The 21,559-nt window shown below is 36.2% G+C and overlaps 1 protein-coding gene across 1 annotated transcript in view; it reads left to right on the forward strand.

The window, feature by feature from the left end:
* Positions 1-4,110: 4,110 nt before the first annotated feature.
* LOC123251536 (UDP-glucuronosyltransferase 2B31-like) overlaps positions 4,111-21,559 on the forward strand; it is a 151,147-nt gene continuing 133,698 nt past the window's right edge. Inside the window, exon 1 of the mRNA XM_044680817.1 lies at positions 4,111-4,835. Within this exon, the coding sequence (XP_044536752.1) occupies positions 4,124-4,835 (712 nt within the window). The 5' untranslated portion in view covers positions 4,111-4,123. The remainder of the gene's footprint in view (positions 4,836-21,559) is intronic.

Genomic DNA, 21,559 nt, shown 5'->3' on the forward strand with positions numbered 1-21,559 from the left:
GGCAGGGTAGGAATAATCCTATTTTCACATAATTATGCTCAGCTCTGCTGGATATGTTATTCTTGGTTGTAAACTCAGTTCATTTGCTCTTTGAAATATTGTGTTCCATGCCCTTCATTCTTTTAAAGCTGAAGTGACTATGTCTTTTTATTATTCTGTCTATAGCTCCACAGTATATGAATTGGTGTCTTTTTCTCATTCCTTTAGTATTTTCTCCTTAACCTAGGAGCTATGGAACTTAGCAATAATTTTCCTGTACATTTTCATCTTGGGATCTCTTTGAGGTGATGATTGGAAAATTCTTTCAATTTCTTCTTTACCTTCTATTTTTAGGATATCTGGGAAGTTTTCCTTGATGATTTTCCTCATCTGGTTTTTGAGGTCTTTTGATCTCTTTTTGAACTTGGGACCATTTATTGTTTTTCTTTGTTGTTATAGAAGCAGATGTTTTTATTTCAATATCCTCTGAGTTTGTGTCAAGGTCTTCTCTGTTTCCTTAATAGCTATCAATAGTTGAGGTCTTTCTCCTTTATTTATTTATTTTAAGAAATAGTGGTCAGGCCAATAGGTTTAATTATTAATTTATGCTAGAGTTCCAGGGTTCCTAGGGCATGAGAGATAATGCCTCAGCTTAAAGAATTTTTTGTGTTTGTTATTTCCTGGGCCCTATTTAGTTCTTCCAATTTCTGTAATCCAGATTCAGCTGTAATCCTTGGTCCCCCACTCAAGCCCCAGTTTGTGACTGACCTCAGGTACTCCAACCAGAGCTCCTTAACTGTTTTGCCAGTTCAAGCAGATACCTCACCTCTCTCCTGTGGTGTCAACCAGGACCCCACTTTCCTGGAGGTTAACCATAACCAAAGGAGCCCCAGTGCCTCAGCAACCACAATCACCAAGGTGTACCCTTTCTTCATTGCTCCTCTTCTGATGCCTCAGCCTTGGATAGAGCAAGTGTCTGGCTCTCAGGACTAGGCCTGAAGTCTAGGCTGCAAGCCACACAGCCACTCCCAGAGTTTGCTATCTATTGACTCCAATGGCACAGCTGTTCTCAGAACCCACTATTTGCCAGCTCTCCAGGCACTACCCAGATCAGTCCTTGTTCAGTTTCACTCCGGACTCTGATCTGTTTTTGTAGCTTTTAACATTGATTCTGTAGAGTTGTTTTTGATTGCTTGTGATCAGTTTGGGTAAGTCACTTCCTACTCTGCCATCTTCCCATAATTGTCTCTGTTGATCCATTATCTTTTTATGAATGAGTGGAAGATGATAAGATTAAACTTAGAATTTTGGAAAAGCACTCTGACAGCTGAATGAAGGATAGACTGAAGCAGGGTGAGGTGTTTTCTTTTTCTGAGAAGGAATTTATAGGCTTTATGAGATAACAGAGATCCATGACACAGAGAAATTTAAGAACTCTTGCTCTGTAAGGAAAGAATTCTATCAGTTTCCAGGGACTTAGTTACTTATTTCTCTCCAGAAAGATTCTTGACCTCTATGTAAGAAGTGTAGCATTTTAAGATTATAGCCAATGAAGTAGAAATCACAAGCATTTCGTCTGTTTTTTAAACCACTTCCCCTTGTTCCTTAAGAACAAATTCTCTGTGCTAAAAATCTCTCTGAAAGTGAATTTGTATTTATATTTCTTACTTAATTCTCTTATTGGGAGATGTTCAGGCTCCAAACCAGTACTGTTACATAATTTCTAAGCACAGGAACTCAAATAAGATGAACAAAGTCTCAAAGCTATAAAGAAATAGGTTTATTGTAAGAGGGCTGCAAACTTCTGGTTGAGACCAAAAGACCCAGAGCACTGTAAGAGAACTTCCTAAAGATCCCATAGAATATCACAACTTATACACCAAGTTAAAAATAATCCAAGACCATGTTAAAAATAGAGCAAGATATACTCACTGGTAGAAGAAGTCATTTGATGATGACTTGAAAGTCACTTGATAGACAAAGGGGGAGCAAGGGAGCATGGACTAGTAATGCAAATGATGAGTGGGTGGTGTTGGATGGTACCAGACTTTGAGGCCAGAGGCAGGGCTAGTGACATATTCTGGATCGCAAGTTCAAGACCATAATTATTGGTGAGGGTGCATGATATAGCAATTTTGAAGGCTATACTAACAATGATTACTTATGCTAAAGCAGTTATTTACTTGATTCAAAACCTTAATACTTACACTAAAATAATCACAAAAGGCCTTCTAAAATCATTATTTATGCTAACAATATTTAACTATCCTAGAATTACAATTATGATGAACTTAAAACTACTGCTAACATTAAAATCTAACCCTCATCCAAAGGTGTAGGGGATTTTTCACTCACATGTCAAGGTTTTTTTGACCAAAGAATCCCAGAGGAAATGCATGAGTCTAAAGTGCAATGATTTTCATTCAGCCCTCAATCTGCCAAGGGTCTTTTGATCTCTCAAGCAAACAAATGGGAGAGGGAAAGATAAAGGATAAAGCAAAATTAGGGAGCCCTGACAAGCTATTTCTCTCAAATTTAGCCTTTTATTCCAATTTCCTAGAAAGGTTATATACCTAGAATATATGTGCCTACATACACCCAATTTAGACATCTTTATACATACATGTTGTATGCTTTACATATGTAACATGTATGTTATATATTTGTTAACCATGTTTTGAAAATAAAACCTCATCACCCTGATATGGGAAAAACACACCCAAGTTTGTAGCAGGTTCTTGCCCCAAGAATGAAAGACTGAAACTCCATTAGATCCAGAAATAAGAAAATAATTTTATTTGACGTAGTGGTGGGTTTTGGTGGTATAATAGCCCAATAGCTGATGGAGTAGTCTGTGGGTTAATTAGGGAGCCTTAGGGCTGATGGATAAGTCCAGAGGCTAGTAGAGTAGCATATTTGGACCTTGACAGCATGGAATAGCAGCTCCAGTATAGAATGGCAGCTTCCTCTGAGGAGTGGAGCTACCACACCCTGTGGATCAGGGTTGGCATGTTTACTGGGGTCTAGGACTTAACGTCTCCCTTTCCAAATTCAGATGGAAATATGTTTTGGGGTTTGTTGCCCTAGAGAATAAGAAGCATGCACAAGTTTGGGGGATTCTTCTCAAATGCCCAAGTTCCCAGAGCACAGGTTCCATGTTCCTCTATTGTCCGCTTTGTCATCATTTGTCAGAGAGAGGTCTTAATTCCCTTCCAGAGTGGGAACATAAGGAGGGAATATGGTACACTGGAGGACCACTACATGTAATTAATTATTTCTAACAACAATATAAGCAATTATTAAAACAGAATAAGTACAAAGCTGATGCCTAGCATAGAATATTACCAATATAGTACCCAGAGTAAAAAATTTATAAATCTTTAATTCATGCTTGACAAATGTTGATACTTCAGGTTTTGCAGTTAATGTTTAAATAGTGCTAACTAGTGAGAAATGCCGTATTTCAGAGTAGGTGATCCCATTCTGCAAAACCTGTAGAAATTGTATTTCATATGGCTTCTTAAGCCTTTTATAATTTGACAAATATTTCTTGAATTAATGAGCAAATGTTGATAAAATGTATTGTGTTTCTTGGCTTGTTCTTTTTCATCTGTAAGATTTTTGAAAGTCTGAATCAGAATTTAGGGTTCTACTTAAAATATGGGTAGGTGATAGGAAGAGGTCATTGAAAGAAAATTTTAGCTATCAGGAAGTGAGGTAGAAACAAGATTGGAGAGAATCTTCTTTAGAAATTAATCTTTTTATAACATTTTTTAAAAATATTTTCCATGGTTATATGATTCGTGTTCTCTCCCTCCCTTTATTCTCCCCCCTCCCAGAGCTGACAAGCAATTCCACTGGTTTATACATGTCTTTTTGCACAAAACCTATTTCCATATTATTCATATTTGTAATAGAACAATCTTTTAAAAACCACAACCCCAAATCATATACACATATAGCCAAGTGATAAATCATATGTTTTTCTTCTGCATTTCTACCCTCATAGTTCTTTCTCAAGCTGTGGATGTCATCCTTTTAGAAATTAATCTTTAACTTTGGCACTGACTTAACTATATGCTATTAACCACTATACTCAAAGAACAGTTGAGCAGTGGGACAGAAGACATCAACTTCAAGGAATATGCCTGAAAAGTGGATTTCTGTTTTACTGCTGCTACAACTTTGCTGCTTTGGATATGGGCACTGTGGAAAGGTCCTAACCTTGCCATTGGGTTATAGCCACTGGCTAAATATGAAGACAGTCCTTGACGAGCTGATACAAAGGGGCCATATGGTGACTGTGTTAGTGCCTTCTTATTTTCTTTTCATTAACACCACTGACTCTTCAGGACTGGACTATGAAGTTTTTTCTGTAGCATTAACAAAAGAAGATATGATGAACACAATGGATATTTGGTTGGTTAAGCTGATAGACAGTTTTTCGCACTGGGAAAGACTGTGGAACTTCCATGAATTAATTAACAATTTATATCCTTTAGGAAAATTAAAGTGTGAAAATATAGTCTTCAATCAGACAATCATGGAGAAACTAAATAAAACTAACTATGATGTGGTATTTACAGATGCTTCATTTCCATGTGGCGATCTCATAGCCGAGATGCTTGGCATTCCTTTCATAAATAGTCTGAGGTTTTCTATGGGGAATGCATTTGAGAAACGCTGTGGACTGCTTCCATTTCCTCTTTCTTATGTGCCTGTGGCATTAGGTGAAATGACCTGCAATATGACCTTTATGGAGAGGGTGAAAAATATGCTACTATCTTTCTTCTTTGACTATTTCTGGTTTCGTTCATTTGAGAAAAAGTGGGAGCAGCTTTACAGTGAAGTATTAGGTAAGCTGGGTTATTTTCAAGGAATGTTTTGGACTATCTTTTTGCTTTGGGTTTTATCTGCCAAGCTGATAATCCTGGCCTTCACACTACCTTAAGATTTTCTCATTTGTAAAGAGTAGGAAAGCTTCAAGGAAAAGTCTTCATTAATACAAAAGTACAATAAAGCATTTGTATATAAAGAAGATTGCCTTAAATATAACATCTCTATCACAAATGACTATGTGACTGTAGTTATTATACTAGCAACAGATGATCTTTACGTAGCAATAAATAACAAATATTATTCATTCATTATTCATTATGGGCAGCTACCTGATACAGTAGATAGGGTGCCCAGCCTGGAGTCAGGAAGACTCCTCTGCCTAAGTTCAAATCTGGCTTCAGATCTTTTGTACCTCTGTGACCCTGTGATTAGTCACTTCACTCTCTGCCTTAGTTTCCTCATCTGTAAAATGAGGTATAGAAGAAAATGGTAAACCACTCTAGTCTTTTTACCAAGAAATCCCCAAATTATGTCAGGAAGAGCCAGATAAACCTGAAAAATGATTGAACAACAACAAAAAAATTTCATTGGAAAAAATATTGATATAAACCAATTTTCTTATCATTATGTGTTGCTTTTGTCTCCCCACTCCTAATACATCTTCATAAATGTTGCAAGATGGACTCCACATTTGATAAAGCAGACTTTGGGGGAGAAGAAAGGGGACAACAGTTTGCAAGAAAGTGTGCCTCCCTTTCAATACCAATTTAAGCTCAGAGATATGAACCATAGATTTCTTGCAACTATTGTTGATCTGGAGTGGTGGATAAATAAAATAAATTGTCTGATATCCAGTGTAGCTTCTCTTTCTTCTAATAAGACTTCTCTTTCTTATTGTATCCACTCTTCCTAAAGTCCTTCCCTTATCCTTCCATTTTACCCTTTAATTTCTTGATATTAATTCCCTTCTAAAAATCCCTCTCTTATCTTCTCCTGAGAGACTCTTCCTTATCCCCTCACCTTGCCCTCCTACTTTTTGATATGTATTCCCTTTTAGGAAATCTCTCCCTTTATTTATCCCCTTGCCTGCATGTCTTTTAATCTGTATCCTTCTCTTAGTCCCTTAGTCCCTTAAGGGGACTCTTAGTCTCTCCTTTATCTCTCCTCACCCTGCTGTTTCATGCAGTTGCATGTTTCACTAGGTCTAGAGAAGGAAAGTTCTGGATTCAAATCTGTCCTCAGATTCTTCCTAGATTTGTGACCCTGGGCAAGTTACTTAACTCCAATTGTCTAGCACTACCACTCTTCTGCCTAAGACCCAATAGATAGTACTAATTCTAAGATGGAAGGTGAGGGTTTAAAAAAATTTTTTACCCTTCTGATTATATATGTTATTCCCTCTTTAACTCAAATTGGATGAGAATAGAGTTCTCCAGTCCTTCCTCCCCTTCTCTGCGACAGTTCTTCCACTTATGCCTCTTTTGTATGAGATAATTGTTCCATTTTACCTTTCTACCTTATTTTATTATTACTTTTAGCTCATTCAACTATATTCAACTTGACCTCAAGTTTTTATGTATATATACTCTTTTGAAATACCTAGGTAATGATGTTATTCTTAAGGGTTATAGATAACATTTTCCCATATAAGAAGTAAACAATTTGACCTTGTTGGGTGCCTTATAATTTTTTTTTCATTTTTACCTTCTTCTGATTTTTGTAGGTCAAATTTTCTACTGAGATCTGTCCCCTTCCCCCCTCCCCAAGAATAGTTGAAACTTCTTTAGTCCAATAAATGTCTATTTTTCCCTTATATAATTATACTCAACTTTTCTGGTATATTCTTGGTGGTAAACCCAGTTCCTTTGCTCTTCAGAATAGTGTGTTCCAGGTCCTTTGTTCTTTTAATTTTGGAACTGCTATGTCTTGTGTTATTGACTGTTGCTCAAGAGAAGTTTTTATTAAATTTTATTTTATTTTCTCCTACTTACATATAAAAAAAAAGTTTCAAAAAATACTGAGTCTCGAATTCTCTCTCTTCCTCCTTTCCTTCCCTACCACCATTCTACCCATGTTGAGATGGTAAGCAATCTCATATATTTTTTACATATGCAATCATGTAAAACATTTTTCCTTATTAATCAATCCTTTTGTGGAAGGAAACTCAAATAGAAAAAATTAAGAAAGTGAGAAAGGTTTGCTTTGGACTTCATTCAGACTCAATTCTTTTTCTGTGGAAGCAGATGATATTTTTCATCATGAGTCCTTTGGGACAGTCTTAGATCATTGTATTACTGAGAATAGCTGTTGTTCATAGTTGTTCATTGTAAAGTATTCCTGTCCTGGTACAAGTACTTTTGTTACAAATAGGTCCTTTTTTCAAAATCTCTTTGAGATATTGTAAGGTTCCTAGAGGAATCTGTAAATGATTATTACACAGCCCCAGAGATCCTATAGGTGGAGGTGGGAAGCATAGGAAATATTGATAAAACTTCCTATATGGATTGTAAGATAGGTATACTTATAGGCTGTCTTTATGATCTAGCTGCTGCCTATAAACTGTATTCAATATGCTGATAGGAATAAGTTCACTTGTTCCCACCTATTACCATTGACTAATTAGGAAGAGATTGTTTCCCTCAATTAATAATCTAATTGTATAATATCTTCAAAGATGATAAACCTTGATCTCTATTTCTGACTGCGATAAACCCAGAAGATCAATAGTTATGCCTTCAATAGTTGCCAGATGGATTTCTGACAACTTCCTTTAGAACTCTGAGAATAAACCAGGTCTGTGATGATTTCTTATATAACTAATTTAATGGTAACAAATAAGGTAAAGGAAAGGATTGGGATGAATTGTGAGGAAAGAGGGATTATGGTAAATCCTAGACCTTATCCAATATATATTGAACGAATGATAAATCTTCAGTATATCTAAAGCATTTGGTGCCTTGAAGCCTGCTTGGCCAGCTGACTGGCCAGTCCAAAAGCCTGACCCTAATTGCATGAAAGGTTTATCCCAGTCCATAATGATTTGGCTTTTGTAGTTGATCTTCTGGTTGGTATTTAAGTTGATATGTTGGTGTTGACTTAGAGATGTTGTTTAATAACTGAAGCTGGGTGCTGTTATGCACAGAATAACCTAAGAGTAGGTCAGGCACCTAACCCTAGCTATGAGACAATCCTGACATGACCCGACCTCCCACCAGTATCTCTAGATTGAGACCCTGATATTATGAGTTTTGCTGCTTATATAGCCACATCTCAACTGACTTTTTGGTCGCATGAAAGCTCAAATGCCTTCTGTGTTCTGTGTTCCACCTTAGTAACTGGCAATCATGCTTGGCCAAAATGGCTTCTTGCAAAGTATTTACAATATAGACTTATTAGTTATATGGCTGGATCAAAGGGTATGCTCAGTTCTATAGGTCTATGGGAAAAAATTCCCAATTGCTCTCCACAATAGTTGGAAAAGTTCACAACTCTACCAACAGTGCATTAGTGTCCAAAATTTCCCACATTCCCTACATTTGTCATTTTTCTTTTTGTTATATTAACCAAAAGAATTGTTTCAATTGTTGTTTCAATTGTCATTTCTCTAATCAGTATTGTTTTACAGCATTTTTATATGACTATGGAAAACTTTGATTTCTTCATATTAAAATTGTCTGTCCATATCCTTTGACAATTATTCAATTAGGGAATGACTTGTATTCTTAGAAATTTGATTCAATTCTCTATATATTTAAGAAACAAAGCCTTTATCAGGAACATGTGCTGTAAATTTTTTTTTCTCCAGTTTTCTGCTTTTCTTCTAATTTTGGCTCCATGGCCATTGCTCTTTCATCAGTATTATAATGTCTCTGATTGCTGAGAGGGTTTGTCTTGGTATGTGCGAGCTGAGCTTATCCAAGTGGCAGCAGAAGTGAATATGGTCTGAAAACTGGAAGAAATGAGCAATTCCTGATTTTAAGCAATCTGAATTAGCAATGTATTATAGTATGATCTTTTCGTGGATTTTAAAATTAATATTCAATATTGTAACGATCCTGGGCACTGACTGGGAACTCTGTAGATGACTATTTGAACAGCCCCAGGAATCTTACAGATGGAGGTGGGAACTGCTGAGAGGTTTGATGAAGCCTCCTTTCCAGATACTAAGATAGGTTTGCTTATCAGCAGCTTTACTGATCTTAGCTGTTGCTTGAAACTCTGTGGAATCTGCAGATACAAATAGCCAGTCAACAGCTTCCCCTAGTTCTCACCTAACTAATGAGGAAATGTTTGTTTCCCCAATTAGTAATTTGATTGATTAATAACTTCAAGGATAATATTCCTTGACTTCAGTTTCTGACTATGATTTGATATGGATTTGTTCAGAAGATTACTAATAGTAAAACTCTCTTCACCAAAGGCCAGGTGGTTCTCTAACTGACAATATGCTGGAACTCTTTGAATAACCAGGTCAGTGATGACTTTCTTTTTTTGTTTGTTTTGTTTTGTTTTGTTTTGTTTTAAACCCTTAACTTCTATGTATTGCGTCCTGGGTGGAAGAGTGGTAAGGGTGGGCAATGAGGGTCAAGTGACTTGCCCAGGGTCACACAGCTGGGAAGTGGCTGAGGCCGGGTTTGAACCTAGGACTTCCCATCTCTAGGCCTGACTCTCAATCCACTGAGCTACCCAGCTGCCCTGATGACTTTCTTAATACAGCTATTTAATGGTAATGGATAAAAGGAAAGGATTAAGGAAATTGCATAGGAAAGAGGGATTAAAAGGAACCCTAATCCTTTATCTATCTATATAGTAGATTATAAAGCTGATATCTTGAACTTGAAAGTTTCTTTAATTCACTAAGAGACAGTTTTATAGTGATCTTCCAGTTGACTTTATGTTGATATTTAGTGTTGATTAATAGATGTTGACAATATTGATGTCGATAGCTGATGAACACAGAATTCCCTGACAGCAGTTTAGGCACTTAATCCTAGCAATGAAACAATGTTGGGATGAACTCTTCCTCCCACCAAACACCAAAATCTCCCAAGATTGAGAGCCAGATGCATTGATTTCTCCTGCTTTTATAGTCCAATCCCAATTGACTTTGGTCTCATGCCAGTTCAAAATGGCCTCACTGCATTCTATGTTCCAACCAAGTAACTGGCAGGTCATGCTTGGCCAACATGGCTTCCTGAAAAGTCTTTGTAATATCTTCAAAGTATAATATTTATATTTATTAATATTTAACTAGAGAGCTAAAGAACACAGGGAACGTTCCCCACTCACCTCACGTGGAAGAGAGAGCTAGGGCAACAAGGACTCAAGGCAACAAGTCACCCCTCAATTCACATGGAAGAGAGAGAGCATGGCAGAGAGAACCCAAATTATATACAGACCATGTTTAACGATGCATGTATACAAAAGGCAAAAGGAATTGTGGGTAATACAGAAAGAAAGTTTGGGTAATGTAGTTTCAGGGGTTCAAGATTTTCCAACTATACATTTTCCTCTATGATCCTTTGGGAGACCAGTCTCCCCAATGGATCATGGAAACATAATCAAATTGAAATTTATAATAATTCAGGGATAAAAGGGAAATAAAAAGGAGAAAGAACAAAACCAATGTTAGGTGCATTGACAATAAGCCAATTAGGGGACAGTCCCCTTTTTGGCATAAGAGTGTCCATTCAAAATGAATGCAAAACATATATCCATGTTAGACATGTTGCCAATAAACCCCCCAGGAAAAATAAAGAATGTGAAAAAAAATTGGGCTTCAGTTTAAATTCAGACTCCATAAGTTCTCTCTCTGGAGATAGACGGAATTTTTCACCATAAGTCATTTAGAATCATCTTGTATCCAGGTAGTTTCCTGCCTAATTCTTCCATCTTTCCACAATTCTCCAGATTGCTACTTTCAGAGCTACCCTTAGTTCCAAGATGGAGCATCTTACCAAAACTGTTCTCTGAGGAGTAAATGAGAAAAATGGTTAAGGATTGTGAAAATATTCCTCAGCAGATCTTCTTGAGTTGGGTCCCAACGGAAAGCAATTCCTGATCTGATGGGAGGTATGAGGGGGGGGGGCGGGGGTGTCTGCTATTAGAGGTTCTTCCTCAACTTCCATATTCTTTCAAGTGATTATCATGAAGCACTGTGTTTGAGTTCATGGACAACCATCTCTGACTTGATATATAATTAAATTAATGTTTGAAAGAATTACCTATTAAAATATACATTAAATAAGTTAATTGAAATGATGTTTTGTTTTAAGCTACTGGGGGTTTTGATTGCATAATGGAAACCAGTTGGTAAATATTGATCATTTTTAATGATTAATGAAAGAGAAGAAAATACTCTGTGGCAGTTCATCATTAATTTTCTTCGAAGAATAAAAGAACTGTTTGGAGAAAAGGAACAGGTGGAGGGTGGATAATATGTAAACTTATTATTTTTGTTGGAACTGGGTTAGAGGGAACAACATTTACATTGTTATAAATAGTGCTAGGGAATATGTATCCCTCTCCCTGATGGTATTGGGAGTTGAAGCTGAGTGGCTAAGGAAGTCCTTAAGTGTCACACTTAAATTGTGATGGTGAGACACTCAGGACCCCTCAGGTAAATTAAAGATGAAGCTGTTACACCCAACTTCAATATAACAATGTCCCAGGAATAAGTAGATTAATGAATATGCTGTGGTATATATTTCACAGTTCTTCTATCCACTTATCCTGGCTTATAATATGGATAATGCTATATTGACTGTGGCTTAATTTAAAGATTAAATAATCCCTCTTCCTTCAGATACCTTAGGATATGTTGATAATCCTCAGGAGAAAAATGACATCCACCTAAGTAAGTTTCAGAATTTAATGATAACAAACTTAGGGGAAAGGAAATAAGGAACTGAAGGTAAGAGGTATAAAGGGAAAACTTGGCTAAAGCTACAGATGATCAGGTGATATCAGCTTGAAGGTAATCAGGATTTGAGATTAACAGTTATAGAGGTTTATCTTTCTCCTTTGCAACCTGGCCAGGCCAGGCTGCTTTTAACCTGAACTCGGCTGTTTGATGGCTGCTTCTTCTTAGATGAATAATTTTGAGATGTATAGTATAGATTCACACAGGATTAGAACTAAGGTATTGATCATTAACGGCTGCTGGTAACCTAAATTGATTTTTGGCCTACCCAACCAAAACCTCCCACCAAAATCCCTTCTTCAGAATGAAACCCTTTCTTCCAGTCTCAATGCTCCTTATATACCCTCTTCAGTAACTGTTTTTCATTCCTGGCTCATGCCAATCTTCGGTTCATTCCAAATTCCAAACTGCTACATGTCAATCATTCTGCCCTCCATTTTGCATAGCAGAAATGATATTACAATATCTAGAAGGGTAGGAAAGTTTTCTTAACCAAAAGCAAAATGGGAAAACAAGGAGACAGAACAAGGGAGGGAATCTTAGAATATTGTGCTGATTAAGACATGGGAGGGGACAGGATAAAGACTGGATTATTAGATAGGTTCAAGGACTAGGGAGTTGGTCGACAGAAGTCAATTAGAGATTTGAGGAAGGTTAGGGTAAAAAAAAAGAGAGAGAGAGAAAGAGAGAGAGAGGCAAAAGAGAGAGAGAGAGAGAATAAAAAATAGGATGAAAGGACATATTTAACTAGAGATTATAGCTTTAAATGTGAATGATATAAACTTTTCCATAAAACAGAAGCAGATAGCAGAATGGATAAAAAAAACTTTGCAATATATCAATTTTTCTTACCAGAATTTAAATTAATTTCATAAAATTTTATAAGGCTATTTTATTTTACCAATTACATGTAATAACAAATTTCTACATCACTTTTCCAAAGTTCTATGATCCAAATTGTCTTCCTTCCTCACTTCTATCTCTGCTCCCAGAGCTGGCAAGCAATTTAATCTGGGTTATACATGTATATCATGCAAACCATATTTCCAGATTGTTCATTTTTGTGTAAAAAATAATCATATGAAATGAAAAACCAAAAACCTTAAGTGAAAAATCATATGCTTTGATCTACATTCAAATTCCAACAGCTATTTCTCTGGTTTCTCAAAATTGTCTTAAATCATTGTTTTGTTAAGTCTATCTCAGATGATTATTCTATAGTATGGCTATTAACTGTGTACAATGTTTTCCTGGTTCTGCTTATTTCGTTGTGCTTCAGTTCATATTGGTCTTTCCAGCTCTTTCTGAAATCATCCTGTTCTTCATTTCTTATAACACAATAGAATTCTATCACCATCATATACCACAATTTGTTTAGCCATTTCCCAACTGATGGACATCCCTTTAATTTCCAATTCCTCACCACCACAAAAAGAGCAGCTATAAATATTTTTGTACAAGGAGGTCCTTTCCCCCATTTTTTTATCTCTTTAGGATGCAGACGTAGTAGTTGTATTTCTGGATCAAAAGTTATGTATTGGTTTATATCCCTTTGGACATCGTTCCAGATTGTCTTCCAGAGTGGTTGGAGCAGTTCACAACTCCACCAACAATGCATTAGTGTCTCAATTTTGCCACATTTCCTTCAACATTTATCATTTTCCTTTTCTGTTATAGTGGCCAGTCTATAAGTGTATAGTGGTATCTCAGAGTTTTAATTTGCATTTCTCTCATCAAGAGTGATTTAGAACGCTTTTTTAGTATATTTATTGATAGCTTTGATTTCTTCATCTGAAAATTGCTTATTCATGTCCTTTGATCATTTGTCAATTGGGGAATGACTCATATTCTTAAAAATTTGACTTAGTTATCTCTATATATAAGAAATTAGACCTTTATCAGAGAAATTTACTATAAATTTTTTCCAGTTTGTTGCTTTCCACCGAATCTAAGTTATATTGGTTTTGTTTGTACAAAACTTTTTTAATTTAATAAAGTCAAAGTTATTCATTTTGCATCTCATAATGTTCTCTGTCTCTTGTATTAATGTAAAATTTCCCCTTCTTCATATGCCTGACAGGTAAACTATTCTATGTTCCTTTAATTTACTTATAGTATCACCCTTTATGTCTAAATTATATACCCACTTTGACCTTATCCTGGTATAGGCTGTGAAATATTGATCTATACCTAGTTTTCCCATAATTTTTTGTCAAATACTGAATTCTTATCCCAAAAGCTAGAATCTTTGGGTTTATCAAACACTAGATTGCTGAGGTCCTTTACCCTAATCTATTCTAGTGATCCACCACTATTTCTTAGCCAGTAATAGACTGTTTTGATTATTATTGCTCTATAGTACAGTTTGAATAAGTAAATTAATTTTGGTATAGTTGTCATTTTTATTATATCAGCTCAGCCTACCCATGAGCAATTAATTTTTTCCAAATTATTTAGATCTAACTTTACTTGTGTGAAAAGTATTTTGTAATTGTGTTCTGTAATATGGAAAATGGCTGGGTGAAATTCCTGTAAGATACAGGGTCAAACCTCACCCAGAATTCCAGTGAATCCCCTCTGGAGAACTCTGGGTGAGGGGACAGTTGGAAAGGAGTTAAACAGTTGATTCCTGGGGGTTGAGGTGAGCAGGTCTCTCTGCTCACTGTTCCTGGTTTGGGGTTTGCCTGGGTGGCCATAGTAGCAAAAACCATTTTGGTTTCTACTCAGGGGTTTGCCTGGCTAGTAGGATTAGATCTTTCCAGCATCAATATAATAGTTATTTGGTTATTTAGATATTAGAAGTGATTATTATAAGCTTAGAGGGCCAGTTAGATATTAAATCTGCCACTCCCTCCTGGGGGGGAGGGGAAGTTCAGGGCTTCCCAGATCTTATCCAAATCCTAGTTACCCCCTCCTTGCCTATCCCTTCCTTCTTTTATTGTATAAACTCCATCTTTTAATAGCTGTTCCTGGGTATTATTTGGGTATACTCACTACTGCCATTAAGCTTGGTTCCTGTCAGTTGCCAGCCCAAGAAGTCAGATCCTTCTCAGTCCTTAACATCAAGAGATCAAGCTTCTCCTTTGTCCCTCAATCAGACCTGTGAGGAATATAAGTTGAGAAAGGGAACATCATTAGAGATTCGCCTTTGCTGAGCCTAGCTTGAAGACACATTGGCCTGCCTCCATATTCAACTTTGTGAATAATCTTTGTGATATATTGCTGTAGTCTCTTTAATAGTACTTTATTTAAGATTTTTGCTTCAATATTCATTAAGGAATTGGTCTGTAATTTCCTTTCTCTGATTTTGGTCTTCTTGCCCTAGCTATCATATTTGTGTCATAAAAAGAATTTGGTAGGACTTCTTCTTTACCTGTTTTGCCAACTAGTTTATATAGTATTGGAATTAACTGTACTTTAAATGTTTGATAGAATTCACTTGTGAATCCATCTGGCTCTGGGGATTTTTTCTTAGGGAGTTCATTGATGGCTTGTTCAATTTTATTTTCTGAGGATCTAGTTCCTTTTTGATAATCTGGGCAATTTATATTTTTTTAAATATTCATTTCATCTAGATTGTCAGGACACAATTGTTTCTAATGATTGCTTTAATTTCCCCCTTTTTGGTGGTGAATTCACCCTTTTTATTTTGGATACTTCTAATTTTTCTTCTTTCCTTTTTAAAAATCAAATTAATCACTACTTTACCTATTTAATTTGGTTCCCCCTCCATAAAACCAACTCTCAGTCTTATTTATGAGTTTAATAGTCCTCTTGCTTTTAATTTTATTAATTTCTCCTTTGATTTTCTGGATTTCCATTTAGTCTTTATTTGGGGATTTTTAATCTTTCTTTTTCTAGGTTTTTCAGTAGTTGCATGAATCGGTCTGTTTTTTCTCTATTTTACTGATAGAAGCTTTCAAAGATATAAATTTTTCACTAAGTACTGATTTGGTTTTAGCCCATAAATTTTGATATATTGTCATCTCATTGTGATCCTCTTTAATGAAATTATAGATTGTTTCTATAATTTGTTCTTTTTTAGAATTACATTATTTGGTTTTTAATTAATTTTAAATTTGTCTTTCCATAAACCCTTATTGATTATAATTTTTATTGCATTATGATCTGAAAAGGTTGCATTTATTATTACTGTTTTTATACATTTTGTTGTAAAGTTTTATGTTGTAGTCAATTTTTGTGCCTATACCATGTGCTACTGAAAAGAAAGTATATTCTTTTTTATACCCATTCATTTTTCTCCAGCAACCTATTAAAACTAACTTTTCTAAAATTTCCTTTATTTCCTTTATTTCTTCCCCCACACACACACTAATATAGCTTTACTATTTCCTCCTGAAGCTCATTTAGTTTCTCACTTCAAAATTTAGAGGCTATAGCATTTGGTACATATCTGAAAGGTACTGGTATTATTTCATTGTTTATAGTATCTTTTATCAAGATTTAATTCCCTTTGGGCAGCTGGGTGGGTTCAAATATGGCCTCCCACACTTCCTAGATGTGTGATCCTGGGCAAGTCACTTGGCCCCTATTGCCTAGCCCTTACCACTTTTCTGCCTTAGTACCAATACACAGTATTGATTCTAAGACAGAAGGTAAGGGTTTAAAAAAAACTTAATTCCCTTCCATCTCTTTTTTAATTAGATCTATCTTGGCCTTAACTTTGTCTATTCCTGCTTTTTTTTTACCTCATTTGAAGTTTAATAGATTCTGCTCCATCCCCTTACCTTTACTTTTTGTGTTTCTACCTCTCTCTTGTGTAAATAGAATTAGCTCTAGCCCATACATAGTCAAACTCTGCTCACCCTAGGCATAAAGATGATATCATCCTCACTTCCCTTAGTGGGGAGGGGAGATGAGTTACCCACACGTGACAATAAGTAACAAATCAAGAACAAGGGACTGCCCTTTGGGCAGTCCAAATCAGTGTAGAGACAGCCATTTGTCCACTTGAATTAGAGGTGGACCCACGAGAAGTAACAAAAGACACTATCTCTTCAAGTAGGTTGGTTACTTCCTGTTGAGGGGGCTCCAGCTTTGAACTTGGTGCTGCAGGTAGTCGGGTGAGTCCACAGACAGCTTACACTCTGTATTGTCACGTGGGTAAGTTAGGCTGACTTCCTTGGCCTGCCTAGGCCGCTTCCAAACTCTGCCTTAAGTAGGCACTAGCCTATCTGGTTGCTAGGCCTTGTGGCTTGCAGCCTAATTTACTTAGCCTTCTAACCTTCTCTCTCCATCCAGGCCTCTGCAGGCCTGGACTAGCCCCTCCCTTTTTCTTTATTTCCTTACCTCTACCTTCCTAACTGTAAATAACCTGAATCGTTGATTCCTGGTGGCCACACTTTAAATATATATATATCTATAAATACCTAAAATCTCCTTTAACACTCTTATGTGTTTCTTGTAAGCAGCATGTTGTAGGGTTTTGATTTTTAATCCACTGTGAAATCTTCTTCTGCTTTATGGATGAGTTCATCATATTTACATTCATAATTATTATTACCACCTGGGTATTCCCAGTCTAAAGATTCAGGAGAAAATGAGTGAGAAGGGAGTACATGTCAATGAGTATACTTGCTGAAAAGAGAATGGAGGAGCAAAGATATCTGGGAATAAATTCTACTAAAAATAATATATTTTAAAAGAAAATAAGTTAGATGTTCTAAAATATTTATAACAGCTTTCTTGTGTGGTGGCAAAGAACTTGGAATTGAGAGAATATCTATCAATTCAGGGATGACTGAATAAATTTCAGTATGTGATTGTGATGGAGGAAATGATGAGCAGGTTGATTTTAGAAAAACATGGAAAGACTTCCATGAAGTAATGTAAAGCAAAATCAGCAGGACCAAGAGATCTTATAACAACAATATTCTTAAGAGTAAATGCAAATGGCCAAGTTATTCTTACTTACATGAATTTTCAAATCAACTACAAAGGACTAATGAAGGAAAATGCATCAACTTCCAGAGAAAGAAACACTATATGGAGCAAAATATTGTATGGTTATATATATATATATATATATATATATATATATATATTTCAAATGTTGGCCTTCTCTAGTGTGAGGTTGAGTTGAAATAAGGGAAACAACTTGTAACTCAAGTGTAACAACAACAACAAAAAAGAAATCTAAGGGTAAGAAAATCTGAGATACAAATGAGGTAGAATGAAAGGAGACTTTTGTTATAAAACCTGTATGCCTTAAAGGAACAAAATAGTATTGATATTTAAACTCAGAGTGATTAAAACTATTCTCTCCTCCCTGAAGAATTTCCCTGATTAAGGTATCTACATTATATAAGGGCACAAACTGTACAAACTTGGGGACTTTGATAATGACAGATAATTATGGCAGGTAATGACTTCTTACCAAATTGAGTGAGACCTTATTTTTGTTGTCATTATGCCTATTTAAACAAAAGACTTGAGAAATTGATTAATCTTTAACATCCTTGTTGATTGCTTCTGTGATATAATTTATGATTAGCAATTTGCTAAAACAGTAATAATCATGATGGCTAAGAAATGGGTTTCATCTCTTTTGCTGCTGCAGCATTTCAGTCAAGTGAGACTATTACTCAAGAAGTCAGAGCCAAATTATCTTTGATTGGACTGTTCTGCAAATGTCTCAATTATTTCTAGCACCTTGGAGTTCACTGTGAGTTTTTTTGTTTCTGCCTTTGTTTTTGTTTTTGTTTTGTTTTTTTTGTGGTGGAATTTGAATAATGTTGCACCCAAATTCACAATCTTCCATGAAGACTCTGGTCTTAAAGGCCACAAAGATTGGAGGAGTGGAACAATATTTTCTATGAGGAACTCCCCTATCAGGAACACAAATTGGACTTCCTTAGGTCACAACCATGAGCAAACTCAATAAGAACAGTTGAGGTATGGACTGCCAATCATTAAGTCAATTTTCTCAAATACTTCTGCATTGTCAATATTCATCCTGAAATTTAATGACAATGTGAATTTAGAAACATTGAATTAATTTCACTAAACCTATATACCTTTAAAGTATGAAATAGTGTTAAAAGTTAAACACAAAGTGCTTAAAAATATACTAGAATCTTTGCTTAAAATACCAACAAAAATAAGAATATAAAACTTTGTACAAACTGGGGACTTCAGCAATACCAGCTCAGTTTGCTGACACTAAAGCCATATCACATGATGGCTCCTTACCAACTAAGATATCTTTATACTCTGAAGTAAGACTAAAGTTTCTTTATTTGGAGAAGGTGCTTAGACTTGTCACTTACATTTTAACTTCTTTATTGATCCTTTTGTGATATAACCAGGAGTTTTTTTTAAAAGTACCTACTTGGTTTGCAAGATAAGAATCTAGTACAGGGAATAAATATGATGTTTCAGAAATGAATTTTGTCTCTTTTGTAGCTGCAGCTATAGGTCCTGTGGGAAGGTCCTGGTGCAGCCTATGGAGTATAGTCATTGACTCAATTTAAAAGCCATCTTGGATGGGGTCATTGAGAGGGGCCATGAGGTGACTGTGCTGACACTCTCTGCTACTGTTTTGATTGATTCCAATAAATCATCAGCTCTCCATTTTGACGTTTTTCCTGTGCTGTGTGACATTCATATTGCAAAGTGGAATTCTAGTGGCAAGAGAGGGGGGTCAAGCCACAGCTCAGAATTCCAGGGAGCCCCCCCCTAGAACTCTGGGTGAGGGGGCAGTTTAGGGCAGTTGATTCCAGAGGGTTGAAGTGAGCATGTCACTCTTTTTGCTGATCCCAGATCTTGGGGCTCTTGAGAGCTGCCAATCTTGCTTTAGCTTGACTAGACCTTCTAGCAACATCACAACTATTACTGTTTAGTTATTTAGATATTAGAAAAAATTAATTATAGGCTTTGAGGGCAAACTAGCTATAAAGGATGCCTCTCCCTTCTGGGGGGGAGGGGCTGCTTGGACCTAACAGTTTAGGGCTTCCCTGACCTTATTTTATCCTTGTTAAATCTCCTTTTCTCCCCTTCCCCACATATCACTAAACCTTTCATCATTTAGGAGCTGTGCCTGGCTATTATTAGGGAAATACTTATACCTCCTCAAGCTGAGCTCCTCTTGCGATGTGGTCCAAAAGCCTGACCCTTCCTCTGTCCCTGAAAGCTTCGAGACATCAAGCTTCTCCTATTTTCCCCTATTCAAACCTGTGGGAAAATAGTTTAGAGCAAAGTTAACATCTTTAGATAAGCCTTACCTAGTTTCCTGACTGAGATCAGAAGATAAGAGATGAACCTCCATTTTGTAACTGATTCCTAACTGCTTGGTGGGAGGGGGGAAGTAAGGAGTACTTCCAAGATCTTATTCCTCCCTGCTGACAAGCCTGCTTGAGAGCCTGTGTGTGTGTCATCTCCATAAATCAAAGATAAGCAAGACCTGATTACTCTATACACCACTGGCATTTGCAGCTTCCCACAAATATCACTGTTTAACCAATATAACAGCTGAAAGAGGATTTTGCTTCCTTCTTTGAAAATTGGAGTTTGGAGTTATGAGTGGCCAAAACTCTCACTATTAGAATATGAGGTAGATAAAGAATAAAGGGTCTTGCCCAGGGTCACACAAGGTAGTAAGGTGCTGAACCTGCATTTGAATTTAGTTCTTTATTGAAATTAAAATTGAATTTTATCTTTATTGAATTGAATTCTTTTAGTGTCTCCAGATCCAAAACACTTAGCTACCCATAAAGAAATAAACAGGCACAGAAAAATCCATTTCCAGGCACAGAGACAACCAGTATGTAGTAAGGATTTCTGAAGGAACTTCTTTGCAATGAACAGAGCTCTTACAGAAGAGAAGAAAATGTGAGTTGTTCTTCAGGTCCATCTCAATTTCCCGTTTTTGTTTGTTTCATTTTCATTCTCTTTTCTCAAGCTATCTAGATGAGGGTCATTGGAATAAGAAAGAGGAATATCTTAACATTTTGTTGACCATCAAAATAAGCTGATCAACACTCTTATTCTGTCCTTTTCATGTAAGTATTGGGTCGGGGATTCAGCATCCAAACCCAGGTCTTTAAGGATCAAATTAACATTCTGTTCACTGTGCCTCCTGGACTCCAAGAGGGAGTAAAATTTAAAAGACTGCAAGCAGAGGCTCCTGAAATGTCCATATACCCTCTTTCTACTAATCCATCCCAAGAGCAATAGGTCAAAAATGAGTCAACCAATGGTGCTCTTAAAGGGCATTTTTTTTCACAACCAGGGAAGACATCAGAGCCTTCAACTAAGTACTATAGATAAAGGAAAGGGGAGCCCTTTTCATGTCATACATGGACAGAAAGATGGCCATCAGGGCAGAATGAGGCTCTGCTAAACTAATCATTTGTGGAAACATATACATTGTTCATGAAGTATTTCTTATTCCTACTGATATGTTTCAAATACTTCTTTAGCCAGGTCCTAAAGTCTGCCACAGAAACTGGTAGTGGCTCTACAATAACTAAAAAGTTTTAGCCCTCATTAGTAACTGAAAGTCAAGAGAAAGAATAAGGGAATTCTACAAGCCCAAGGTCCAGGTTGTGTTGGTTATTTTTAGAGCTCTGTGCAAAAATACCTCCCATACAATTGGATACAAATGGAAAAGAATGAGAGTGTTTGAAGAACATGAAGCTAGGAGAGATTTGTGACCTGGAAGAAGCTGGTGGTTCAACTTCCCAAGCTGAAGGAAAAGATCAGACTTTTGTAGCAAGAATCCATCATCAAATAGAAGAAAGAAAACTCCTTCTTGGCAGAAGAAATTTAGATTAAAAATTTAATACATTTTGATGCAAG

This window comes from Gracilinanus agilis, chromosome 6, assembly GCF_016433145.1.
Source record: "Gracilinanus agilis isolate LMUSP501 chromosome 6, AgileGrace, whole genome shotgun sequence".
Classification (NCBI taxonomy): domain Eukaryota; kingdom Metazoa; phylum Chordata; class Mammalia; order Didelphimorphia; family Didelphidae; genus Gracilinanus; species Gracilinanus agilis.